The sequence below is a fragment of the Colletotrichum graminicola genome (assembly GCF_000149035.1).
Source record: "Colletotrichum graminicola M1.001 genomic scaffold supercont1.11, whole genome shotgun sequence".
Classification (NCBI taxonomy): Eukaryota; Fungi; Ascomycota; class Sordariomycetes; order Glomerellales; family Glomerellaceae; genus Colletotrichum; species Colletotrichum graminicola.
Window position 1 is genome coordinate 229,000 of NW_007361015.1, and position 25,923 is coordinate 254,922.

Genomic DNA, 25,923 nt, shown 5'->3' on the forward strand with positions numbered 1-25,923 from the left:
TGTGGCCACCTGCAGGTCACACATATTGGATCTGCGAGCTTGGTGGTGGTGTATGGACTTATCCAACGCCCTCTCCCTCTCCTCTCTCCCTCATGACGGACACCTGCCACATGTTATCAGGATTACGGACCAGGGAGGGCACTCAAATAGGTACTTTCCAGTTTTCCCCTCGCACAGCTTCACAAGTACCTTGAACACATTTCACCGCACACCACTGAAGCCGTACCTGGCAAACCCTTTTTGTTTTTATTTTTTATCATTCTTGTTATCATTTTATTCCTTTTCTCTCTCCTTCCCCACCGTCTCGCGTCGGAAGACCTCCCCGTACTGTCCTCCTGCTTCAGGCGTGTGCGTCCACCTTTTTCTCTCAACCCGGCCGCACTTCAATCTGGCATCCATACGGACGACCTCGTTACTCATGCCGCTTGTTTGTTCCTGGGCTCCCACCAACCATCCAGCCGAAGCCTGAAGGAGGGCAGAAAGCTCCCCCTTGGCCACAGCAGGGGTCTCTTTTGGGCCGTCGACTTCCTGCTTCCCGGCTCGTTCTTGTTTCCACAACTGCGGAGGCTAGTCTCGCTCGCTGCCCCTCGACCTCAAGTCCGCTGGTCTCGCGGTTCACCCCCCCCCCCCCTCTCCCTTCGCTTGCGGGACACTCCTTCGTGCTCGCACTCCCCAGCTAGCTGCCACATATTTACCACGGCAAATCGAGATACACTAAGAAGCCCTAAGTCGGAACATTACGAAAGTACTGGACCCGTCGACAACCACAACTCGCCCTCGCCTCGCAGGCCTATCCTTCCTCCAAGATCCACCTCAGCCCGCGAGCCTTGACCTCATCTAGGGCCCTCACCCTTCGGCCTTTGGTCATTGGCTCTTTATCTTTGATTTCTCTTCTAGAGGCAGCTGTGTCCATCGTTCTCTTGGCTGAGATCACAAACCCATCTTGTTGGCTCTTCGCCTAATTCCTCACTTCTCAACCTTTCCCTCTCTCTCTCTTTTTCTCTCTCTCTCTTTCTCTGCTGGTCTACACATATCCCCGAGACATTGCGTGGAGAGTTGCGTTCTAAGACAAATCGCGAACCAGTGGAGAGGCTTCTCCCCCCGATGTCTCAAGACATCTTGGGAACAAAGAGGACTTTGAGGTCCTTCCCGGCGCCCAGTTTCGCGAGCTGATAGATCTGTTTCGACCGCCCCCAACCTTGCCGCCTCTGCCGACTCCTTTCCCAAATACCAGCAACGTCCCCTGACAAGTCACCACCCGTCTTCTTTGTCGTGTCCATCACTTGGACCGTCAATCTCGTCTGTTCAGCCACGGTACAACACCGAGCAATTTCTCTGCCTCTCACTCTGCGTTTGAAAGCCATTCGCTCCGCCAACCACCGACAATATCAGGCGAGATTCCGCTTTCCCTTTTGTGAGCCCTATCAACACGTTGTGATCCGTTCTGGCCTGAATCCGCCGGACGCTCTTCGAACCAGCTGTGGAATATTTAGCCAGCGCTCCCTTGACGGGTGTCGGGACAAGTCACGCTCTCTGCTGCATCCACCCTCGCACGAGATCCGGCACACCTCTGTCAAGTCTTGACGACCCAACTCGTGCGTCAGATTTGAGCATCCCCGCTGGCCACTTTTTACTGGTGTTCCTTTCCTCGTCACTGCTCGGCCGCATTGATATCTGATTCTGATGCTCCTTTTCTGCACATATACTTCTGCTCCATAACAATCATCTCTGAAGTCTCAACCTTTACCGCGCTACGTAGGATACTTGACACCGGATATCATACAAGCCATTATGTTCTAACCTTCGAACAGTAACACGTCGTATTCGGCTCCTCGTCTCTTGGATTCGGCCCGCTGCGTTATACGCTTGACCCACCATCGCTTACGATAAGTTCTTAAATCGTGCCTGAACGACACCTCGGATATTCCATCTCAGCAACTGGATGCAAGCTTCTCATCGATCGAACTAGCTTTCGCGCCGTTTGTGTCATCGTCATGGTCCGCGACTTCCCTCGGGAGCCATACCCCCGGCAATGGCATCCGGAGCGGTTTCCTATTGACCCTCCACCCCCCGATGATGGCCGATATCACGAGACCCGTGACGCTCGAAGACCCCCAATTGTGAGTCCATGCAATCCCCATCAGGCTGTCATCGGTTGTTGACTAGGTCAGGATATCGAGAAGGCTCTGCGAGATCACTGCAACATCCCAGCCAAGAAGTTCTTCATGGTAGCTGTGTTGGATGACGGGTCCACGGAAGTTTTTGGTAACACGGGCGAAAGACATCACCCAAACGGGTACAGCAAGTTTTTCAACTTGAAGAACTTCATTCGTCATGTCAACTACGCCAGCCACGTCAGTGGTGTACGCCCTGGTACATATCACACCATTTCTGGCACGAGCCGATCGCCTTCTGACACGTGTGTAGTTGCCATTCCCTTGCATGATGATTCCGAGTTCAGTCATCTCGACAGCGATGGCTACCACCAGAATTTCGGCAGTTTTGGGCACCGCACGTCAGACCGTCGTCGACTAGGCGGGGATGTGTTCGACGAAGATAGCGGCTACAAGACACGCAAGAGACACCGAGCAGGGATAGCAGCCGGCTACAGAAGAGCCGCCAACGATGAGGACGATGTCGCGATTGTGGTTACATCCAATACGAAGAAAACCCTCAAGGTGGGCGACCAGAAGGAGGTGTGGAATCTGTACGAACAACGATTCAAGAACTGCCAACAAACGGCCTGCAAGCTTATCGCCAAGGCTTGGGTCAAGGTTGTTGAGCCGAAAAAACAAACGAATCACCCATATACTGGCCAGGACGAAAAGGCCCCAGACTGGTGGCCGAAGCCATGGGGTCCTACAAAAGAAGAAAAAGTCAGGCACAAAGAGCCTGATCACCTCTACAAACGAGGTACGATGACATGACGAAGCTCCAGGATTGAGCTCAAGTGCTGACAAGCGTCCCAGAGAGAGTTCATCTTTTGTGTCACATCCTTCGGATGATCGTGGAACCCCCTGAAAAGCAGCACCCGGCCATCCGCAAGATGAATCTCAACGTTCAGAAGCTAGAAGACGCTACCACGGAGGCGATGTCGGCTTTCTTCTCAGACAAGGAGAACAAGCTGAACGCGAAGAAGAAGCCATACCTCGACGAGATCTTCAAAGTGGCCAAAGCGGAGGAGAGGTACAAGAACGGCGAAATCGGTGAGCGTCCTTGTTCCTTCCTAGGAAGCTTTAGACTAACGAGCGGTAGACGCCGATACGCAGGTCTTTGTCATGTCCGAAGACAAGTTCCCCGAGAACTACCCATCCGACAACGAGGACAATGGCTTCGTAAAGGAGGAGGACGAGCACCCGTCCATCAATTCGAGCGCGTCACCATCGAAGACAGGAGCGCCGCACGACCTGTTGCACACGTCTAGCGGCGACCACAGCCCGGCGGGACCTCTACATGGGGGTGCGTACATGAACGAGATGCCGATGCGTAACCAGCAGTACTCTGCCCAGATGCTGTCCTCGAACATTCAACCCGAACACCATTTCGTTGAGAACAACAATATTCACCAGCCCGGCATGCCGCTGCAGGAACTTGTGCCAGCATCTCATGACCCTCATCGACGACCTTCCCTGTACGCATCTCCCACTGAATATTCCAACGCCGCCTCGGCAGGAATGTACACGCAGCCATGGCAAGGAGGAACAGCTGCTCCCGGTGGCAACTCGGTCTATTCGTTTACTCCCCAGCAGCCGGGGCCAGCACAGGGACATTTTGCGAACCCTAGCGTCTCAATGTCGCAGAACCAGTACATGCCCACGCCATACGACAACATGTCCCGCGGCGGTTTCGATTCTGTGTTTCGGCCCGTGAGTGCCAGCCAGACTCCTGTGCAGAACTCTCAGGGGTTTCCGGGTTATCTACCGACCGATGCACGAGGGATTCCGGGCCCAGGAGGAAAACCAGAACCACTTGCCCGAGGGCAGATGCATTGAATGAGGCAAGATAGGATCCGGTTATCGTTCTTTTAATTGCCTGTGGCCAGGCGCCGACATCAGTATTACGGCTCCAATGCGGAAAGTGCACTGGACAACGAAGAAGCCGGCCTCTTGAGGTGCGGTAAATGAACGCCCACATTTTCCATGCCGGTACATCACGATTTCCTGGCGTTCTTGCGTACGAAGCCCCCCCCTTCGGGCCCAGAACCAGTTCAAAGCCATCAAGTCCCACACTGGGACGCCAAAGAAAGGGATGGAAATGTGTGCAGCCAGGTGTTTAACTATTTAGTATCCATGTCGCCGCGACCTGGCCGATTACCTCCGCGAGCGGCATCTCCGTTTTTATATCATTTGCGGGTCTAAAAGCGACACTTGACATCGAAAGCATACTGGAGCGCATCAACTAGCGACAGCGGTTCCGGGGTAATGGATATTGGAACAATGCGAACGGCGGGAGCTGGTGATTTCAACACCAGATCGGGCTGCTTCCATAGGAACGGCCCACAGCCCGATGAACGGAGTTTCTGTTTTCCGAGGGGTCGAGACGGATATGAGGGTGGCACAATTTACGTCGTCATGAACGAGCTTTGTCTTTTCCGGGCTCCACCTTACTTACCCAAGCATCAGCGAACACGAATGGGCTCACTAGGGAGAGCTGTTGGCCATTGCTATGTGCCGGACGATTGTTTTATTTTTGAAATCCTTCCTTTTGTGGCGATATTGCCGGCTTTGGACGTTCCAGCCTTTTATGAACTTCCTACCAGTGGAGGCGCTTGAATCACAGACGGAGGGGAGGAGCTATGCCCAGAGGCATCGCTAGAGGAAGTAAACATGCCCAGAAGAAGAAAAAATCGAGAAAAAGATTGGACTGGGAAAGGAAGGTCTGGCATGATGTTATGACGGAGTTTTTTTGTAGTTTATTTGTTTGGAGCTTTTCCGGGGAACTTCTTCTTGAGAGCCCTGTGAGGTTCGACCTGGGGTGATCTTTTACGAATGCCGCTATAGATAGGTGATTAATGAACGGCGGTCTAATCGCAATGTTTCCTTGTCCGTCCGCATGATCTGAGGTCCGTCGTTGATATGACCTCGGGCACTACCGCGTCCTTCTTTGTTATCTGGTCTAGTGCGTGTCTGTGTATTGGTGTCTCAGAGAGCCGTCAGCCTCATTGGACCCGAGCATCGATGAGACTCCTCGGCAGATCCGAGGCTAGGCTGACTTAAGCGTGAGGTTACAACTTTCCAAGAAAACGTATTTGGAAGGGGGGGGGAGGTGGGTGGGTGTGGAGGTATTCTCATTCCAGCTGCGCCAATCGGTGGGTTTCCGAAGGTTCCCACGTTTTTTGCGTTTGCACCGGCATGAAATATGGCGAGTAAACAAACAGTGGTTTCCACAGTATCTTCATGGGGGGAGGGGGGATTAAGGGGTCCAGGACGTCAGGGGGGGGGGGGGGGGGGGCAAAAACGGGGTGTGAGAGGTGAGGAACGTCAAGAAAGGAGGAGACACAGGAGGGGGGGGAGTGGATTTGTTTGCACGCACACGACCGGACAGATCTGACAGGTAACCAACGAAGCAGGAACAGACGCAGGATGAGGGGGGGACGAACTGCGACAGTAGAGTTTCGGGGCTGTAGCCGTACATGAACTACACTGCCAGCGACCCTGGTACATCTCGGTCCCGCTTTCTCGGGTAGGGGGGAAACAGAATAGGTGACTCATCGAATATGACCTCTTTTCTGAGGCGTAGGTAGGGAAGGGGGGGGAGTGTTGGAAAAGTACGTTGCGGAGGCCCGGCAAGGCCGCAAGGGGCCGGTCGAGTCGTGAACTTCCTCGCCGGGGCATGAGGGAAGGGAAAAGGGAGGGGGGTGATACCCCGGTCACCGGTGCCCCGCATACCGGTCAAGAAGTGGAGTCGCCGGGCGGCCAGTCACCGGCCGCGGTGTGCCACACCTCATACCTTATTCCGAGATTTGTCGGATCTCCCCCCCCCCTTTTTGTTTCCTATCCGTCCTCTTCGTGGTTTCCCCTTCCAAACAACCTTATTTTTGGACTTTGGACCCGTGAACGTCACACGCCCCTCCATTTCAAGCTCGTCGTTGTTCGGACATCTGACCCCCCTCATCCCCTCCCCCTGTTGCACCACGTCTCCTGCTTTCCTGACAGATGATGTGTGTTATGAGCTTTCTTTTTCCTTGATTTTCTGGTGATATGATTTGGAGACGGGGTGGGAGAGGAGGGCTACTTGCATGGCCCGAGTTGGCTCCCGCTGCGGAGCGTTCCCATTACCCTCCCTCTTCAGCCCGCCTACACCCCCCCTCCCTTTCTCGCGTCCTTTACCTCTCCACTCACACCTGTTTGTGCGTTGTGGTTATTTACTGGGGAGTGGGTAGAGAGCCGACAGCAGGGGAGAGGTGTTTGTATGGTGCGCAGGGACTGATGGCGGGAAGGCATATATGTACCATAAATAAGCACGAGAATCGTGCGCCCTCCTTGGATCTTTTTCTCAGGGAAGGGATTTTCTTACAGATGACAGCGGGGAGCCGAGTTTGTTTCCTCCTGCGGTTGCCACCCAACCACGTTCCCTTTTCGGTTGGCCCACATTAGAAAAGCGTCATTGTCCGTGAGGGCTTCTATGGTGACGCGATGGGTGCCAATGATTCGGAGTTCATTTCAAGGGGGTTATACGGCTAGAAGAGAACGATTGGGAAAGGGGTCAAGTCTGCAGGAACGAATACTAGTCTGGTAAACAAGACAGTCCCGCCAGGTTGGAGCCGCGCCGAACAGGCGGACTTCAAAATCACTTCATCTGGAGACGGTAGTCCGAGTCTCCTCACGCCCGTATACCTTAACCTCCATATTTTCGGCAGTAGACCGCCAAGTATGCTAAGACGCAGTAAGACGAATCTGTACACGCCGCGTTGTCTTACGCGCAAACAAGACAGCCACCAGTCAGCCCCGACTCCCTGACAGAGCCACAAATCAAGGAGGAAAAACAAAACAAGGGGGTGTTGTTTGACTTTTTCACTGCAGAAAGTATCGGGCAAGCCGCAGGAAATGCGCTGCATGGCCTCGACGGCCTCTCCGTTCCGGAGCCGGACTCCGGAATCCCGCTGCGAGGGCCAGGCCTCACCCCCCCCTCCCCCCAGCGTCGATGATGGCGCCTACTTACGTGTTCATGAGCAAAGCAGCATGCCATGTTTTGTGGATGCGGGGGGTATGTCACGATGGGCTTTCCCCCATACAACACCTTCGGGGGGCGAAGGGAAAGGGGAATGCTGTGCTGATACTTTGTAACGCGGAGGACCACATCATCAAACGCGTTGCAGATATCCTCATTTGCTTTATATAGCCCTTAATATAACGTCGGGTAGACGCATCAATACGCAAGCTCATCTCAGCATTTATCTGGGTCTATTTGCCCCTTAATTCCAAAAGATGTTGCGCGAGTATGTGGAGATGCCGAATATGGCAGGAAACCTGCATACTTACCCGACTCACTCCATGGAATGGAATTACATGACCTCTTTTCGTCGTCTGAGGCACCGATCTCGACAATCCGCCTGAAATCCGACATCACTAGCTTACTGATAAACGAATCTATAGAGTTCGTCATCAACTTTGACACCCGCACATGAGCACGCCAAAGGTTCCGGCTTACATCGGAACCATTACTGTCGCTATCCGTTTTCTTGCCCCCTCCCTGTGCTCCTCTGTACCGTAGTTCCGTGGAAATTACGACTGCGACGACCAGAGAAGGCAAGAGTGACATGTAATACATGTTGAAAAGAACCCGGCCGTCCGAACCTCGTACTCTCGAGCATATTTCAACTCTCTGGTAGCGTCCTAGGACATGCATCGGAGACAAAAGTTTGCCCTGTTGACGTCGGCAACCGCAAAGACAGGAGACAATAATCGTATACTGTAATCTCTTCACCCTGGTGAGGCCCAGATCGTAGGATGTCCCTGCCTCTCCAGCGCCTCCATGTAGTCAGATACCTTCTGCCATTAGGTTTCGACCAGTAGCAGCCGATTCTCTTCATCTAAATGTCGTGTTTAACCCGAGCCCCTCACCCCTTTCAGGTGCAAGTGCTAAGTTCACGCCTATGTAATACGTCGCTCCGTTGCCCCTACCTGTCCTCCTCGCCTCCAGAAAGCTCAGCATACCCTATCCTCATGTCAGTCAACATGGTCATATCAACCTCAAACATGGCGGGCACATTCACGGCAGACATTGTGGAATAGGGCGGGGTGATCAGCCCAAGAGGTTTCGCGCGAGTCGCTCATCGGAGTATTATTGCATCAATCGGGTGAAGAACTACAAGTCGGGAGACAGACAGATAGATAGAGACATCATCAACGAATTCGACACTTTTCCTACACTTACCTATATCCTGATCGAGCGAGCCTTTCTCATGATTGACCTTTGATCGTGATAACACAAGACTGATCGGGAGTTTCTACTCATCCGATCGGGAGAAGACTTCGCCTGATTAGGATCTTCAGTCCTCCTGATTAGGACTGATCTTGCTCTGATCAGAGCAAGTCGTCCACCGATCGGGGAGGAATCTTGTGTTGCTTATGGAGGTTGTGGTGTTTCTCTCTCTAGATCGCCGCACCGCATGAGTTCCTACCTACCCTACACTTTCAATAGTGAAACTACTGTGGCCAATATAGATGTGTCATTTGTCATTTAGTATGGGGCACGCTCAGAGGTTCAAACTATTATCAGCCAGCACCTAGCCATATGCATATTCTGTACACGAAAGACCAAACTTTCTTCAACGCCAAGGTCAAACCGTCCACCTGACGGAGATAGAACGAAAGCCAAAGAGCGTGGCTGATTATAAACTATAGTGTATTTGCGACTACAGGAACCGTGTTGGGTAATCCGAGTAAAAAAGGGGAGGGGGACACCAAAAAAAAGCAGCTTATTGCTGACTAGGGGTATAAAATGAAAAGAAAGGTGAAGAACCAGTTTCGACAGAAGCCTGAGCTTGGATTTGGTTGGTCGCTACGTCGGCGCGGGTAACCTGCCGGGGCGCTACAGTGCCGGGAGCCGGGGTCTGAGGTCGGCAAGGAGGGCTATGTGCAGCCGAGGGGTGATGCTGAGGGACACGGTGATAAACGTCCATCTGGCTAACGGGTAAACCGTTTGGGATCACACCTTGGCCCAAGTCAGCCGGAAAAGGGTCTTCGGCTTGAGCTGGGGCCTCCTAAGCCGCCGAGGCCGGTTCCTCCTTGTTCGCCTGAGGATACGAAAGACCCGCGTTCTGGGCAACGCGCTTCCAAGTCTCTAATTCCTTATAGAGACGTTCGCATTCTTGCTTGAGCTTGTCGTTGGAAGCACTGAGCTCTGCTATGGCTTGCTCCGTAAGCAGCTTCTCAAGGGTCCACTTCTCAATGTTTTGCGTTTCGTTCTCCTTGAGTTGGTTGATGAACGTGACGGCGCGCTGAAGGATTGATCCTTTGTTCTTCTCGCAGTTAGGAACAATCTTGGCCAACTCATTGATGCCTTCGTTGATGGTCTCCCGACGACGTCGCTCCACTGTTCGAGTCAGCATGAACATCTGAGCACAGTGCGTAGGAATGCCTACCCTCTTTATGGTTATCCTTGCGCATCTTGTGCCATTCCTCAGAGCCAACATCTGGTTTCTTAGCGGGGGTACCCACCGATCCAGATGAATAACGATGCTGGGGCTGCGGGGGCTGGTGCTGCTGATGCTGCTGATGTTGCTGAAGAGCTTGGTGGGTTTGATGAGCCTGCTGCTGCTGGACAGCCTGGACACCATTCGTGGGCTGAGGTACAGGAGGGAGGGCAGGCAGTCCATCCGGCGGGCTCAGATCGGGGTGACCAAAGGTATGGTCTTGGCCATGGCTCGGCTCATTACTCGTCTGGGCGGCGAACTGCTCCTCTGTGGTTGATGGGACATGAAGAGTAGGATACATGGATCCAAGGGCAGCGGCGGCGGTGCTAGAGGCGTTGGCTGGATCAGCCGCCTCCGAGTGCTCGGCGGCGGCAGCTTGCTGGAGAGCGCTGAAGTCGGCCACGTTGACGCCATTAGCAGCGGCGGCATGAGCAGCTTCCACAGCGTTCTCAATGAAGGCTGCAGTATCGGCGTCCGAGAGTCCAGCGCTAGCTCGCTTGGCTCGACCAGGGCTGTTGGACTCTGACATGTCATCGCGCTTCCGCTTTTGACCAGGCGAGGGCGAGCCCGTCAGCTCAGAGAGTTCTGGGTGATCGACCATGACATCTGCCATTATTGCGATAATGGGGCTTTGCTGTTAGATTGAAAGGTTACGCAGCACTGTCTCTGCCTTGGACAGTTGGCGGAGCCTCGAGGTCAGCACAGTTCGAAGCCACAAGGATGAATCGCGGGACTGGAAGAAAGGTTAGCACCCGAGAACAATGTGTGAATCAGCCCGCAGAGTATAGAGGACGAAGATGGCCGAGTGAGCAAAGGGTTAAGTGCATTAGTGGAAGACAACAAATTGAGATGGTCGATCTCGAAGGAGCGATTATCTTGTGTGAGTCAGGATGGCAAGAGCGCTTGCACTTGACATGCGTGAGCCACTTCCAGGCATATTCTGTAGCATGTTTGCCATAAAGGGACCGCATGATGAGTTGCGGTGAGTGAGCCTAGAGATTTTGATGATATCCGAAACCATCTAGAGGCCTCGCCGTGCTCCGAATAAGCGCGTTTTGAGTGTGTAAATAGCCCGGATGGGTCTGTTTGAAGCGGATTATGCCTCCTTCGCAATGCGGAAGAAATTCATCTTAGATCGCTTGATCAGGGCTGACGGGCAACATCGAGATATATGCTTGATGAAGGCAGTATTTCAGGAAATGGCGCAATGAGCAAAAGCAACGATGCAGAAAAAACTCTGCCTTGCGTCGCTGTGCAGTGCGATTGAAATGGAGAACGATAGGACCAATGTAAAGATCGCCAGAAAAATGGGACAGGTCGCATACCTTCAGATCATGTGCTTTGCGGCGTGGTCTGGGCGGTGAGTGCCAGATCACGGGTTTTGCTGGAGTTCACGTGTTCAGCGTGATCAAACTCGTGATATCGCGCGGCAGCGGGTAGCTAGGGGGGGCTCGTCGGATGGAGCCCGTCCAGTTACAAGCAGCTGAAGATCGAGTGGTGGAAGAATACAAGGAAAACGCGTCGGATTTTTTCACAACTCGCGAATCTTGAGGATTGCCACAGCCTGGGCGAAGGCTTGCGTTTATTCTTATTAGTTCCTGAGGAGGAAATAGACTGGAAGGAGGCCAGTTGAGATGACTTGTTGGTTTGGGGGGGCGGCGGGAAGCTCTGGTCACGCGGCAAAGGAAGAGGGTGAACACGTGCAAAGTGGGTGAGGCTGGAGATAAATACGCTTGAGGGTGAGGGAGGCTGTTGGCCTGAGGCACGCAGTGCACAAAGCCAATCAGGGGCTGGGAAGCCACACCCCCAGGCATTCGGTCACTACTGGTGCTTCCTTCCCCGAGTGCCCCGATCCAATCCCCGTCCTGCAGAGGGGCACCTGCCGCAACAGCATCCCAGGCCAGCAATGCGAGTGTTGCTTGTTGCGACTTATCGATTAATGTGTGAAAGAGCCCATGCCTCACGTTAGAGATGGACAACAATCCCAAACGGCAGCAGGGGTAGCTTTCCACCCGCCCGTGTGAGGAGGGGCCCGGGCTCTTTGCTCCTCTGCCTTAGCCTCGACTCGTCGCATCCACTCGCCAACTCTGCGACTGCGAATACCGAGCCTTACCAATCATCTGATGCCCTCGTTGGCTGCCAACATGAATCACTTGACTGATGGGCTGTGAGACATTCCACTTTGAACTCGAAGTGCAACAGATACGGCGGCTCCACAGTGGTTTTCACCGTTGTAAGTCACTGCCTGCGAGGTTGTTGTCCTACCTCTCTCGCGTTGCACACCCGCTTACCTCTTACAATGAGCGAGTGACGTGTGGCTGAGGGGACGGGAAAGAAGACGCGCCTGGGTGGGGTAGTGATACGTAGACCGAACCGAGCCACAGATGTGGCTCGTGCACCCAGAACAGCTCAGTCGTCGTGTGCCAGTGCTGGGGTCCGTCATTGTGGGGGACCAGAGGACATGCTGGGACCTTTTGATAGCAAGTATCGATACTACACTACGCAATGGACTTTAGCTCAGCAAAATGCAAAAGTGATGCTGCAAGCGACTTTAAGTGGACTTATGACCATGCCAGCTTCCAATACCTTAGTCGTAACGTAAGCCGACTCTCTCCAAAGTCATCTTGATACGGAGCGACTCCGGCCCCGCCACATCGGGCCGCATAACGTCAACTGCTATTAGCGGCCGTATCTGTGCATCTGTGCTTCAACCTCCTAGCCGCGGGTTTCCAACAACCACTCCAGTCACACCGACAAGGCCAGCCTTCGCGAATCCCTCCTTCGAGGACACACATGCCGCTGTGAACGGCCAAGCAGTACTATCAGCCCACTGACACCTCCAGGACGGTTGCCAATATGGGCGATCACGAGCACTCGACGATAAAGCACCAGGATCATCTCCTCCTCGTACGTCGGTCGCTGTACCACAAGCTAGCTCAAACTCCAGCACTAACCCCCCTATTCCAACCGATAGGACCAACCCCTCCTCCGTCTCCCGTACGAACTCCTTCGCAAAAACTTTCGGTCCGCCCATTTCACCGTCGAAAAGGACTCGACTGCCGTCAAGACCCTTCTCAAGGAGACCGCCACGGCCTCGGTCAACGGTCGCGCATCTCCCGACGATGTCCTCCGCAACCTCGATACCATGATCGCCCGCATGCGCGGCGTCAAGCGCAAGCTCACTGCCCATGCCGAAGAGGAGGCCCGCCTCACCCGCCAGGCCGGCGCTCGCATCTCGCACCTTGGCGACCTCTACAACATGCACTCGGTCGACGACGTCAAGTACGAGGCCTGGAGCCGCGCACGTCTCGACCGTCTGCTTGTCGACTACCTGCTTCGCCAGGGTTATAACGAAAGCGCCCAGGCACTTACCGCCGAGCGTAACATGGATGACCTGGTCGACGTCGAGACCTTTGTGCATATGAGCCGCATTCAGGAATCGCTTAGAAGCGGGAGCGTCGTCGAGGCGTTGGCTTGGTGCCAAGACAACAAGAAGGAGCTCCGCAAGATGGATGTACGTCTTTGCCATCCGCCCTATTCTCGAGTTGAGACTGACCAAATTTACAACAGAGCAACCTTGAGTTCATGCTCCGCTTCCAACAGTACATCGAGCTCGTCCGCACCCAATCACAACCCAAACTGCTCGAGGCCATCGCGCACGCGAAGAAGTACCTTGTCCCGTTTAAGTCGACGTATCCAGACGAACTTCGCAAGGCCTTCGGCCTCCTCGCCTACCCTCCCACAGCTGCTAATGCCGTTTACTCGGACCTATACAGCCAAGACCGCTGGAACGCCCTCGCGGAGCTTTTCACCCGCACCCACAATAATCTCCTCGCCCTTCCTTCTTATCCCCTCCTGCACATTGCTCTCTCGTCAGGCCTTTCTGCCCTCAAGACCCCTGCCTGCCATTCCTTGAACTCGTCACATGTCGCGGCAGACGCCAACACTGCCACCAATGCGTCGGCCACCGCCGGCACGCAGTCCGTCTGCCCGATATGCTCGACAGAACTCAACGACCTCGCTCGTAACGTCCCTTACGCGCATCACACCAAGAGTTACGTCGAGCACGACCTGCTGCTGTTGCCGAATAGCCGGGCCTATGGCAAGGAGCGCCTCGAAGAGTATGCCAAGAAGTCGGGCTTGCCGCCAGATCAGGTCAAGGATCTGCGCACTGGCGAAGTCTACCCCATGGACAAGCTCAAGAAGGTCTTCATTACGTGAACTCCGTGGCAGAAACACGAGGGCTGCAGCCCTTCTGTGTGCCAGGCCAGCCTCAAGGCTCGGTGACGGTGTGATCTCATCTCTTTTTCAGTGCCACCACACACCAGATTATCAATATTGCTTCATATCAGCGTTTATAGGTTGTTTCGTGGAGTTTTCAGGCGCAACACGGGGAAAGCGGACCGGGAGGCAATCAAAGATACGACTCACTCATCCACAAAGAGCATAGCACCATATCAGATGAGAAGAAAAAGAAATAGCTGAGCGTCAATCTTGGAAATGTTTCCTATCGTCCGCTGATTTATACCGTGTTGGCCCTGTCTTCCGCCCTTTGCACCCATCACAATAGTAGCATCGGGACTTGGGGAGAGCCACTGCGACGGATTGGCCGAGCAGCAAGTCCTGCCCTCTGGTGATGTAACTTGCCGTCATTCAAGACCGTGACCAGTCGCTCGTTGCAACAAACCGAGAGACTGTGGTCTAGCCAAGGGTACTCGCCCTCCTTCAAGATTCCGAAGGAATCCCCCTCCCCCCCCCCTTGCCTGGCTCCTCAGACGGACGAGGGCTGGTGTTCAAGACACCGGTTTCGCGAGGACGCCCCCTCTGTTACTCTGTTCCTGCCCCGTCAACCGTTACATACAAGGCCCGAAGGTCGCGAGAAACCTGCCAAAGCGACGGTATACACTGTTCCTTTTCCACCAGCCGTGTGGGGTTTGTAGCCAACGATCGCCTTGAGTCGGGGCCGGAAGCCCCAGATCCTCAAGCCCACTTGCCAGCGGCATCTTGGTCTGTCGTGGGTAAAACCAGAGCTATGGGTGCAGGTCTTTAGATTGTCACTCTTCGGAACAAAAGAGCAGCGAGGAGAAAAGACACCGTATTGGCAGACGACCATGCGCTGGGATTTTTGTTTTTCGAATGGCTCATTTCATGAGTTGTTGGACCGAATGCCTATTCTAAACCAAAACAAACAAGAGACATTATATTCATATCGCCTGATAAACGATTCCCCCCCCCCCCAAAGAGTAAAGCGGCAAGGGAAGGCCTCTATGGCCGCGGTTGTGTCCAATTGTGTACCAAAAAGTCTATGACCCCCAAAACTCCTCATTGCCAGAATGAAAACTCCGTCTAAAGACCCTAATTTTATGATACCCAGAGGCTGTGCTCATCATAGAGGAAGAAACGAAGAACAAATCGCGCACGTGAAAAGGTGGCCGGCCCTAGAAGGTAAACTTCATCAGGGCCGGGTTCAGGAGCACGGGAAGCGCAAAATGCGACACGATGGAGACGCCCAGGGGGAAGATGGTGGCAAAGGTGTGAATCTGCCACTGGGGAGGGAACACGTAGATCCCGCAGACGATGAGAGCAGTCGCGGCAAAGGTGTAAATGAAGGTGCCCGCGAAGTTCTTGATGATCTTGGGAATCTCCTCCATGAAGTTGCAGCGCTCGACCTCCTTGGACGTGGCGCCCCACTGGATGTTGATCTCGAAGAAATGGCAGAGAAGGGCCTTGGATACATGGAGTGAGATACCGCCGAGGAAAATGGAGAAGATCGGCATCCACTTGAAGTTGTTCCATACTGCAGAGGGATATCAGTCAGCGAACGTTCTCGTCGAGTAGTCAGAGGCACTTGAGGGCAGTGTGTGAGACTTACTGGCTCCGATCAGGGACTGCTGGCCCAATCTGTACCGAAGAATGCCCAGGGCGACGTTGCCGCAGAGCGGGAACACGATGATGATGGAAAAGTAGATGGCGAAGGAGTCGAGATAGTACTTGTCGTACACGCCATTGAACCACCCAGTGAGGAAGTAGTTAAGCACTGTTAGGATCCACGACGCACCGATAGCGTAGTACGTGCCGATGTAGGACAGGATCGTCAACTTCCTGAAGAAGGCAATGTTGGACGTCAAGAAGTTGCGGAAGAGGGGCGTGAAGGGGCCGCGAGTAAGCCAGAAGCGTAGGGGATGGAAGAGCAGCTCGTTGCAGCCGTAGGCGTACTTCTCCCAACGGGCCAGCTCGTCGTAGACCGTCAGGGACACTCCCTCCTGGAAGCCGTCGCCGGTGTAGGCGCCGTATCGGATGACGTAACCGGCTGTCTGCAGCCGCAAAGCCATGTCAAAATCCTCCGAGACGTGGGACTCTGACCAGAACTTCTCGTAGCCATCCTCTTCGTCCATGTAGGAAGCAGCATCTTGAATAGCGGACCAGCGGAGCACAGCGTTGTGGCCGACGAAGGGTGAAATATCACCATTGGCAACATTGAAGGTGATCATGGTGTAAATCATTTCCGTGAACCAGGTGACACTGTTTGAGGGCGTTAGTATCAAAACCCTCCGATTTTGAGGTGGAACAACTTACGCCTTCTCGAAGAACGAGTCGGAGACGTTCATGACACCAGAGGTGTACTGGAGGATGGCCACCTCGGGAGAATTCTCCATTTCGCTGACAGCATCCAACAGACAGTCACGAGGGACGCGGGTGTCGGAGTCGATGAGAAGAATATAGTCGCCAATGCGGATGTTTCCACCAGCCCAGGTTCGGCCCCCAGACTCTTCAACGATCTGCGCCAAGGCCTGTTCGTAGACCTGGTCTTCGCTTTCCTGGTTCCAGTTGCTGCTACGGTCGACCTGATTGAGCCTATCCTCCAGCTTGTTACTTGTCATCAGGGCGTAGTTCATGTTGGAGGCCTTCTTGAATCTGCCTTTGCGGATGAAGGGCGCCTCGGCGGGGTCCTCGGGCTTCGGGTTATGGGCAGGACGAGCGACCCAACCTATGCTGTGCTCATTGTAGAACTCTCTGCGGGCGACAGCTTCATCGGGGTCGATGAGCTGCATACCGTCGTCGTTGACCAATATGGTGGCAGAGCCGCCCTGCATCTCGTAGGTCGAGATGGCCGCTTTGAGTGACAGAACCGTGGGCTTGATGACGGCGCCCAGGCCTTCCTTGTAGACGGGCATCTGAAAAGTCACATGGGGGAGCTGTTGTCGGTACGGGCTGAGTCGGCGAGGAGGTTTGCCGGAATAGTTTGAGGAGTTGGCGTTGATCGAGGAGATAGGGCCAAAGACTTGGAAGATGACGCCAGAAATGGAGATGAAGAAGAACTAAACGATGTGTTAGTCAACAGTGTTGCAAGGGCTATGGTACCGATTAACCTACCAAGCTGATGAAGAGAGTGATCGGTGCCACTGCCACTAACCCCAGCCGCTTGTAGTCGCCGTCGACTGCAACCTCCAGAGCTAGACTTCTCCAACCGAGACCCAAGCACGTAATACTGAGGCCGAGGGCCAACGCCACGAGGGCAGAGCTTACCACCCGAGTTGGCCGTGCCTCTGTCTTGAGAGCCTCCTCAAGCGCTGCAGGCGAGAGTTCTTCAAGACCGACTCCGGGTTGCTTCTCATTCTTCTCATCGTCCTCTTCCTCATCAGCGGATTCGCTTCGCCAAATGTGAGCAATGATCATCTGCTCCAAACTCTCTGCACGATTGTGGATTTTGTTCGCGTCATCGTCCCAAACAACCAGAAGAGGGGGGTCCAGGATGTAGGCTGCGAAGTGATGCTTTTGGCACCGAGGCAGGTCTGTCATCCTCGGAAGGACCTGCAGTTGCAGGCCTCCAGATAGAGGGATCGAGTTCGTCTGTTCTCCGCTATTCAAGAAGCCATGGATGATGGACTGAATCACGGGTGTATTTACAGTCATGGCACACTGGTCTGGTCAGTACCGATGTTGACTCCGTGGTGATAGCTCCACTTACGCTGACGTTGAGCTGGCCGACCATGTCGAAGAATCCATTCGGGATAGTAGCTAGCTGAGGAGGGGCGCAGACATATTCGTTGCGGCCCTTCTTGAGGACACAGCCCTCACCGAGGTTCCAGGCCGAGGCGTACATCTTCCGCAGCTGGTCCTGGTACAAGCTATGTACCGTAACGTCGGCCCAGAGATCATTGATGCTGCTGGCATGCTTGTCCCTCATTCCCGCCGTGAGCGCCAAGCTCACTGTCGACTGCCGGGCGGACGCCCTGTTGCTGTAGTTCCGGTAGGGGGCTGGCTTCTCGGACTGCAGTTTCGGCGAGGGAGTCGGCGGTTGGACTGTGTTGGGTTTCGAAGTTCCGGCCGCAGCATTGTCAGGCGCCTGGTCAGGCGAGAAGTAGGACTTGAAAGCCTTCATCTTGTGGGAGCTGTAGAACGAACGAACCACAAACTGGTCAAACCACTTCCAGCCTTGAGATGAAGAGAGAGCGTTGGTGAGCACCGTAAGCGAATATGTCACTAGTTAAGATAATCTGTTACCTAGGAGACAGGGCAGCGGTCCAAGTTATGTATTACGGGGCTATGGTAGAGAGACTTCGCAAGCGCGGAGGATCGTCGACTTGGGGACAAAGACCAGTCATACCTCGTACACGGAGGCACCGGAGGGCTGAGAGCAATATGGCCTGGTCTAATTGGCCGCGCCATAAACGACATGGGTGGTCATGGGCGCTCCCGCCGCGGCACTGAGAAGACGACGGGCCCGGATCGAACCAGGGACAAGCAGCGGCTGGCATTGCCATCACTCGAGGCCCATGGCACAAACATGAGTTTTACGGGCTAGCATCTTAGCTGGGGACTGGTGACAAGCGGCATTGTCCCTGGTCCCATACGTGGGAAGTTGGCCGCCACCCGTGCGCTGGGTACGAATTGGGTGGGTAGGCATTCGTACAAAGAAGGAAAGAGGCTTCACTATCCTGAGGTGTTAGCTCTGGTCAAGGACGACAAAGGGAAGCCGAGGCGTTATCGCGCAAACGATGCCTCCCCAAGCGTTGCATGGCCAAGCCGCTAGGCTGCAAAAGGAGCCGTAGCACCCCTGCGAGGTCAGAAGCTTACTAGATATTAGTCCACCGAGCGTTCCCCTGGTGGTCGAACACGGACAGCGAGAGTGCGGCCATAATCATGATGCTGACATGGATTAAGCGAATGGCCTGCGTATCAAAAGGATGAGACATTGAAGCGGAGCGAAGGTGTGCTTCACCTGAAGTAGGCCCGTCCAGGTCGGGCTGGCTGGCGCAGAAGACGGTTGAAAAAGATGCAACGTCTGTCTCTGACAACGGGTAATGAATGTGCCAGCATAACGAGGAGCAGTGGGGAAGAGACAGGAGATTCTGAACAGTCCACTACATAGTATGTAGCCCAGGAACCGCGGGTGCAATCCGGACTTGGCGCGGTTTAGGTCAGCCACACTCCTGTGGCTCTAGGATGTGCTTGCAAAGCGAAGCGGCGCAAAAGACTACTACCTAGTAGATTTGCTTAACCGAAAGAGGAGTTGGTATCGTTGCGATCCTTTCGGTTCCCGCGTATGGGCTTGCCGCAAATCAAGCCTTGGGGAGGTCTCGAGCCACTGAGAACTTCCGCTCGTTCGTGTGGCTTGAGCCGGCCATTTTGAACACAACCGCTAATCGGCATACCAAACACAATTGTTCTTTGGGCGCCGAGCAGATTCCTTCCCAAACCCCTGGTGACGACAAGACCTCATTCCAAGGTTCCGGTAAGTTTGACTCGTTGGTCTGCTGGCTCATGTACCCGGCCAGGGTCAACACTCTGGGGAGACCCATCGGTCTGCGAAGTCTCGGCGGGGGTCGAGGGCGGTTGGCTCGTATAACAGAGATGTTCGGCCCCAATGGTGTTTCGACTTTAAATCAAGGCTGCCGAGGGTCGCAATCATGTCGTGTTCTGGATCCGAAGCTGACATACTATGTACTGCGTGCGTACGGATACTTGGGACCACTTTGCTTTGACACTAACTGCGGTGGTGAAGGTGGAGCATGAGAAAGCAATGATCTAGACCATGAAGCACATGCTGCAAGGTAGAGCTTGCCGCCTTTACAACCCCAAAGAAGGTCGTTGTCCGGTGGTGCAGGCGTGTGAAGGCATTCGATAGTGGCATGCCAGCTAGCTGCATTTCAGCCACGATAGCGGCAGCCTTATGATTTGTCGAGTCCAAGGAACATGCAGATGAGCTGCCCGACTAGGTATGCTGAGAGAGAGTTGGGACGGGATGGCTACCATCATCCCGAGTTCGGTGGGCGGAAAAGATAAGATGAGTTTGGTAAAAGTGGCTTGCTGAATCTCTGACATAGCCTACCAGGGCCGCCCCGTACGCGCCGGGGGACCATGCAGCATTATTTGTGGCATAAGTACGTACAAACCGGGTAAATAGGCACTTACCTACTACCTATGTATAGATATGCTACGAGTAGGTATCCGTAGACCATGCTAGGAAGAGGCGAAGCTAACCTTAAATTGCTAGCCGGGGGTTCAAAAAACTCCACTAGGGACTAGAGAGAAGAAAACAAAAGCGAAGATAAAGAAAATCTTGTGTGCGCTGCGCGGGTGGGTGACGGGGCAAATCAAGAGTCGAAGAAACAAAGGTGGTGATGCAGATTAGGAATACAACTTCAACGGCAAATCCCACATGGCGACGCCCCAGTCATGGTTAGGTTACTAATCATCATCGTGTCTTTGTTTCTTCTGCGGCATCATTCCTGAGTCGTTGCTTCCCGCCATACAGATAGATACCTTGCGCTTTCCTGCTTACTTACTTACCCACAACAAAGAAGGCCCCCCCTTCCCCAGGTCGACAGGGACATACTGCGTACCTAACTACTTAGGTATGGATGTGATTATGCAAAGCGACCTGTATTCGCTTATCCATACCAGGCCATCAGGCCCATTACTCCCGTACCTGCCTAACCCTACTGGTTCAAGTCACCATATGCCTCTGTCGCCCCTGTCCGTACAGTCACATCAAATCGTATTCCGCCAGGGGATCAGAAAGTCCATCCATCTCATCTCGAATCTCAACAACCCATCCGCACCGCTCCGCACCGCTCCGCACCGCTCCCGCTTGTGTGTGTGCTGAGCTGTCGACACCAAGCATGCCACTGCACGACCACCTCGCATCCTCGTCATCATGACCGAGTCCGATATGCCCGAAAGCTCGACTTCAACCATCCTGGTGTGCTGCGCATGTGTTGGACTGGACCAAAGACACCCCGCCCCGCCGTGACGAAATCTTTCCTGATATTAGCGCGCTTTCTCTCTCAGTCCTTTGAATGCCCCCAAGCTCCTCAAACCCTAGTCAGGAATTCGTATCCTCGACATCGCCTACGGTCGTTGCGCCACTGCAGGCCTCTGATACGCTAGCAAGTGGCCGTGCCCGGGCGGCACGCTTCCACGGCTTCAATAAAGAATGGTACTGAGAAAAAAGCTCGATGAAAGGCACCTCAAGTGTCTGCGACGACATAATCCTCATCCGCCAAGCCTTCAGCACTCAATTCAGAATCCGCTTGCCGTCGCCGCAGGCTAAGCTTCTGAATCAGCAACTTTATTCCTCCGCTGGCCTCTCTGCGTTCGACGACCAGGCCTTACCTAGATAGTCAACAACTGGTGTGGCTTGCATCTCAGCTCTCTCGACCTCCATCCAATCGGGACTGGCCGTGCCATTCGCATTAGGCTATCGAATGTCAACTGATAGCCGTGCTGGTCAATGAAGTTCAGTCAGCTTTCAGCAGACTTTTGCCTGTTTGTTAACGACCCCTGTGTTTGCGCAGATCACGTTTCCCACTATTGCCTCCCCGCAGATAATGTCCCCGGCCACCTCCTGGAGCCATCTCCTATCCAACCAATCCCATCCTACCTACCACCACCCATCGTGGCCATGGCCTTCGATCGAGCTGGTTCGCTGTGCAACCAAAGACTGACACGACGGGAAGATTGCAAATGTTTCAGCTCAGAACTCCCTTGTGCAGGCATCCTGCCTAACCGCCTGCGTTGATTTATATCTGAAGGTTCGAGTCCGGGACACGCGGCATCTACACTAGCGGCGCTGTGGCTTGGGTCAGCGTCTAGACCGACCAGCAGAAGTCCCATAACAACTGGCAACTGGCTCTCTCCGGCTTCACAGAGGGGGTCCTCTCCCGTTGAGGCCAAGTCCCCCGAATGATACCCCCCTTTGAGAAGAAACCCACACACACGCCCCCTCCCCGTCTGTCCCAGTACGATTGAAGCTCTGCAGCTTAGAAGAAATCCCGCACAGCTGTATCGTGTAAGCGATGTCTCTGCGATCCAGGTCCAATATGTCTCGCTCGCTGGCCCATGCAAGCGAGGACAGCATGACGGCGCTAGTTGCCCGGGGACTAGACAGACTGCCCGTCCAGCTGCTGTCATCCTCGACCCTGTAGGTCCATTCGACCAAAAGGATACCGCGCAAGTGCGCAGGTGGGTGAGTGTGCTATTCTGTGGCGAAAGCGCAAAAAAACTGCCATCGCCGGTCCCGCCAGCTGAAAGATGGCCAGATTGCAAAGGAGCTTCAGGAGGAGCGAGATTGCAACCCCCTCACTAGAAAGCCTCTTTTCGGTGCCAAGGCTTCAGCTGTCAGCCATCCACGAGAATGGCGCGGGCTTGGACCTTTGCCATGCGCCGTCTACCTACGCTATCGAAACCTGAAGGAGACTCCCCCAATCAAAGGGTGCAAACTGGTATATGTCAACCGAGCCACGAGGCAAAATAGTGGTGAGAGAACCTTACCCGGGACCATGGTACACTCTCGCGGGAACCACTGTTTGGTCTTTGCCAAGGCCATGCTTGAACGGCTGGTGAAGAACCCCTGTCTCATTTCTTGTCTATCCTATGTCTCACCCCGGTCCCATCTTCGTTGCACTTGCCACCAAAGTTCTTCATTCACGGCGCTGGTGAGATAGCTACTCGGACCATCGGCATCCACGTGGCCGTCCCTCACCTTTCCGGTCAACCTTGGTCTCCTTCGTTGTACATCTGCCTATTATATCTGCCAAGTGACGGTCTCCTGGTCCATGGCAAACCCCACGGGTTTTCAGTGGGACAGGTACCATGTTAAGCTTCGTCGGGATATAGGGAGCGGTGTCGTTAATGTCTCGGACAGAGCAGTCTCAGTTTCCGAGTCCAATCAATCAACTGGCACTTGACACAGTGGAACGGAACGACCCGAAAGGAAAACCATTGCGTTCAACGACATGGATTCCGACGCTGGACTTCGCAGGCAACCCTTCCTCTCATGCCGACTGGGACTGCGCTGGTTGAGGTACGGGAAACGGCGACTTCGATCTTGCTTCCCCGATATATTCATGAAAAGAGCCAGCCAGCCTCTGAAGTGAACTCCTAATTACAAAGCATTCGCCAACGCGCAACCGCCAGCCCCCCTCCTTATTTCGCCAGAGCTATTTTCTTCATCTCCTCAAAGTTAGGGATTCCCAGTCCCGTCACGGGATCCCATCCTTGCGTGCTGTTCCACGTCGCGAAGGGAATGACGCCGGCACCCTGCAAAGGTTTGCCTGATTGCAGATTAATACCGCCGCATCCCTTTGCGCCGCCCGCGGTAACGTCCGTCAATCCACTGAAGCCCCTCTTGTAGAGCCACGGGTTCATGAAGCCCATGGTCGGCTGACCCGCGCGAATCCGGGCGTCGTTGAGAAGCCCGACCAAACCAGCAACCAACGGGCAGGCGGCCGAAGTGCCGCCTGAACCGACGAGCTTGCTGGCGAGGACGACGGGGAACGGAGGGCTGGCAGAGTGTGCCGCGATATCGGGGAACCCTCGGCCGCTGAAGTTGGTGAACGGCTGGTAGTAGGCCTTGGTGTCGGCCGAGATGCCGCTTTGAAGGTACTGGTTCACGGCGCCCTCCTGGTACCACGCTTGCTTGAAGTAGTTGCTGAAGCCGCTGCCGGAAGCGATCCAGGCGATCTCCGGGCCGAACGCCTGTGTGCCGCCCACGGCGGTGATGTACGGGCACGAGGCAGGGAACTGCGGCGTGAACTGGACAGCGTCGCTGCCGTCGTTGGCGCGGCACGACGCGCCGACGCCCGTGTCACCGCTGGACTCGAGCACGGTGATGCCGCGCAGGCCCATCATGCCGATGAGGTTGCACACACGCGTGGCATACTCGATGGGCACGGTCTGCTCGTCGTCGCCGTACGACACGGAGAGCACTTGCGGGATCTTGTCGTTCTCCTGCGTCATCATGAACTGGTAAAAGTCGAGGAACGGCTCGTTCTGATTGTCCGCCTGGGTCGGGCTGCCCAGGTTGGGCACCAGAAGCCCCGAGCCGCCGGTGATGTACTGCGTGATTGGCAGGGACTTGACCGTGGCGGCCATGATCTGGGCGTCGAGGTTCGCCTCGCCGATGTCGCCATTGGGGTCCTGGTGGTCCAGCCCGCCGTCGATGAGGACGCTGGTGAAGTTTTGGCTCGGCAGTTGGAACCTGTCCAGGAAGGTAGTGAGGTCCTCCTGGCGGGCCGACTGGTTGAGGAAGCTGGCGAAGCCGACGCGGCTGCCCGCCGCCGGGTCGGCCTGGTAGGCGCCGTAGTTGTAGGCCAGCTCGAAGCAGGCCGGCGTGAAAACCTTGGAGCAGTTGGTCGCGACGCCGGGTCCAGGAGCCTGCTGTCTGCGGGCGAGGGGCGCGGATGTCAACGGCAGCGCTACGTTGGTGATGGCCGGGTCCGACCTCGTAGTTCCGAAGTAGGTCGTGGGCGTGACGAGCTCGATGTGCTCCGCCATGGCGTCCGGAACGGAGTACTCCTTGGTGCGCAGCTTCATGGTGCCCTGGACGTCGTAGTAGGCGAAGCTCGCGCCGAGCATCCTGTTGGCGGTGGCGACGTCGGTCTCGAAGTTGAGGAAGCGGCCGCCTTCCGTGTAAGAGACGTCGCTGACGTTCTCCTTGGCCAGCCAGGTCTGGACGGCGGCGACAGAGGCCTCGGCCGGCTTGAACATGTCGTTGACTTGGGCCGCCGTCAGGTACTTGCCGTAGTTGGGGCTGTCCGGGTCGGAGATGTCCCGGAGCGTCGGTTCCAGTTTGTCAATGTTCTGCATCTTGATGCCAACCTGGAGCCTGATCTGCTGGTTGTCGGCAGCCATGTTCACCATCTGGACGCCTTGGGCGATGTTCGCCGCCCTGGACATGAGGCGGGCCTCGACGACGGGCGAGATGGCCGCCAGTGCGACCAAGGCCTTGAGGAAGGACATTTTTGTCTGGATCACCTACGCTACACGGAACTCGGAAGGAGGCTGAAGAGGATACCGGGCACACAGGTCGTTGGCGGGTTTTGGAGGTCCGAACGTGACTAGTACCTGAGGAAGAGCTAGACAGCCCAGCTATGAAAAGGAGAAAGAAGAGAAGCGCATGCGGATTAGGGCACGAAATGTATAGAGCCGACGGGAAGAAGGGATGGATTGAGATGGTGAAGTCACGAGTCAATAGGGGCATGGCCTCGACCTTGCGAGGGCAGCCGTCCGATGGTCACGACTTCAAACAGGCATCAAGGCTGTTACTCTTACCGCACGGGTGGTATACTTCCCCTCGAGCAACCCAAATCACCAATCGGCACTTTCGTGGTCGACCAGTCGTTTTCGGTGGCCCTTGTCCCGAGTTTTCGTTATTGTGTTGAATATAGGGTGTGATGCTTGTACTGTGTTTTTCTGACTGTGCCCCTATTATCATTTACCCGTGCGATCTTAAGAGGATCCGCCTGGATATAGTGTACAGTACTCCGTACTCCGTAAGGATACCTCGGTCCCAAGTGGGTTGCGTGCCTCGGTTGATGAGGAAACAAACCATGACGTTACATGATATCAAACAACGCCAGGACAAATGTGGACGTGTGCATGTCGGTACGTTTCAACGCTTGAACCCTGCCCGCCGAGCCCCGTAACAGATTCCGAGCGAGCAGGGAAGTGGAAAAGCATGCGGAGAAAGGGTGCACAGTTCGGTAGGGGGTATTCCAGCTTCGGGGGTGGGTATCGGAAAAGTGGAGCGGAGTTCGGAAGGGGGTTAAAACCCTAGTCACAGTGTAAATTAAAAAAAGGTAACTAAAATAATCCCAGCATATGCTCAGCATATCCTTCAAAATATAGCGCTTACCTTCTATAACTATAGAAGACTTAGCTACTTTAGTTCTTACTAAGTCTTCTATAGTTATAAAAGGTAAGTGCTGTATTCTGAAGGATATGTTAAGCATATACTAAGTCTATACCTTAGAATATAGTACTTACCTCCTATAACTATA

The 25,923-nt window shown here is 54.6% G+C and overlaps 5 protein-coding genes across 5 annotated transcripts; 2 read left to right on the forward strand and 3 right to left on the reverse strand.

The window, feature by feature from the left end:
* Nucleotides 1-1,994: 1,994 nt before the first annotated feature.
* Nucleotides 1,995-3,992, forward strand: GLRG_03618 (uncharacterized protein; the record flags this gene model as incomplete). The annotated part of the gene is made up of 5 exons (XM_008094303.1): nt 1,995-2,120; nt 2,172-2,373; nt 2,428-2,913; nt 2,970-3,206; nt 3,256-3,992. 5 exons carry the CDS (start codon nt 1,995-1,997, stop codon nt 3,990-3,992), a joined length of 1,788 nt encoding a protein of 595 aa, XP_008092494.1.
* A 5,213-nt stretch (nt 3,993-9,205) lies between these two features.
* GLRG_03619 (helix-loop-helix DNA-binding domain-containing protein) lies at nt 9,206-10,250 on the reverse strand (the record flags this gene model as incomplete). Its single annotated transcript, XM_008094304.1, has 2 exons — nt 9,206-9,537; nt 9,587-10,250. 2 exons carry the CDS (start codon nt 10,248-10,250, stop codon nt 9,206-9,208), a joined length of 996 nt encoding a protein of 331 aa, XP_008092495.1.
* A 2,243-nt stretch (nt 10,251-12,493) lies between these two features.
* On the forward strand, nt 12,494-13,858 carry GLRG_03620 (uncharacterized protein; the record flags this gene model as incomplete). The annotated part of the gene is made up of 3 exons (XM_008094305.1): nt 12,494-12,544; nt 12,612-13,151; nt 13,208-13,858. 3 exons carry the CDS (start codon nt 12,494-12,496, stop codon nt 13,856-13,858), a joined length of 1,242 nt encoding a protein of 413 aa, XP_008092496.1.
* Nucleotides 13,859-15,075: 1,217 nt separating this feature from the next.
* GLRG_03621 (uncharacterized protein) lies at nt 15,076-18,020 on the reverse strand (the record flags this gene model as incomplete). The annotated part of the gene is made up of 5 exons (XM_008094306.1): nt 15,076-15,434; nt 15,510-16,159; nt 16,214-16,956; nt 17,012-17,557; nt 17,607-18,020. 5 exons carry the CDS (start codon nt 18,018-18,020, stop codon nt 15,076-15,078), a joined length of 2,712 nt encoding a protein of 903 aa, XP_008092497.1.
* A 5,048-nt stretch (nt 18,021-23,068) lies between these two features.
* Nucleotides 23,069-24,883, reverse strand: GLRG_03622 (Pro-kumamolisin; the record flags this gene model as incomplete). The annotated part of the gene is made up of 1 exon (XM_008094307.1): nt 23,069-24,883. The coding sequence occupies one exon, from the start codon at nt 24,881-24,883 to the stop codon at nt 23,069-23,071; it is 1,815 nt and encodes a 604-aa protein (XP_008092498.1).
* Between the last annotated feature and the right edge of the window lie 1,040 nt (nt 24,884-25,923).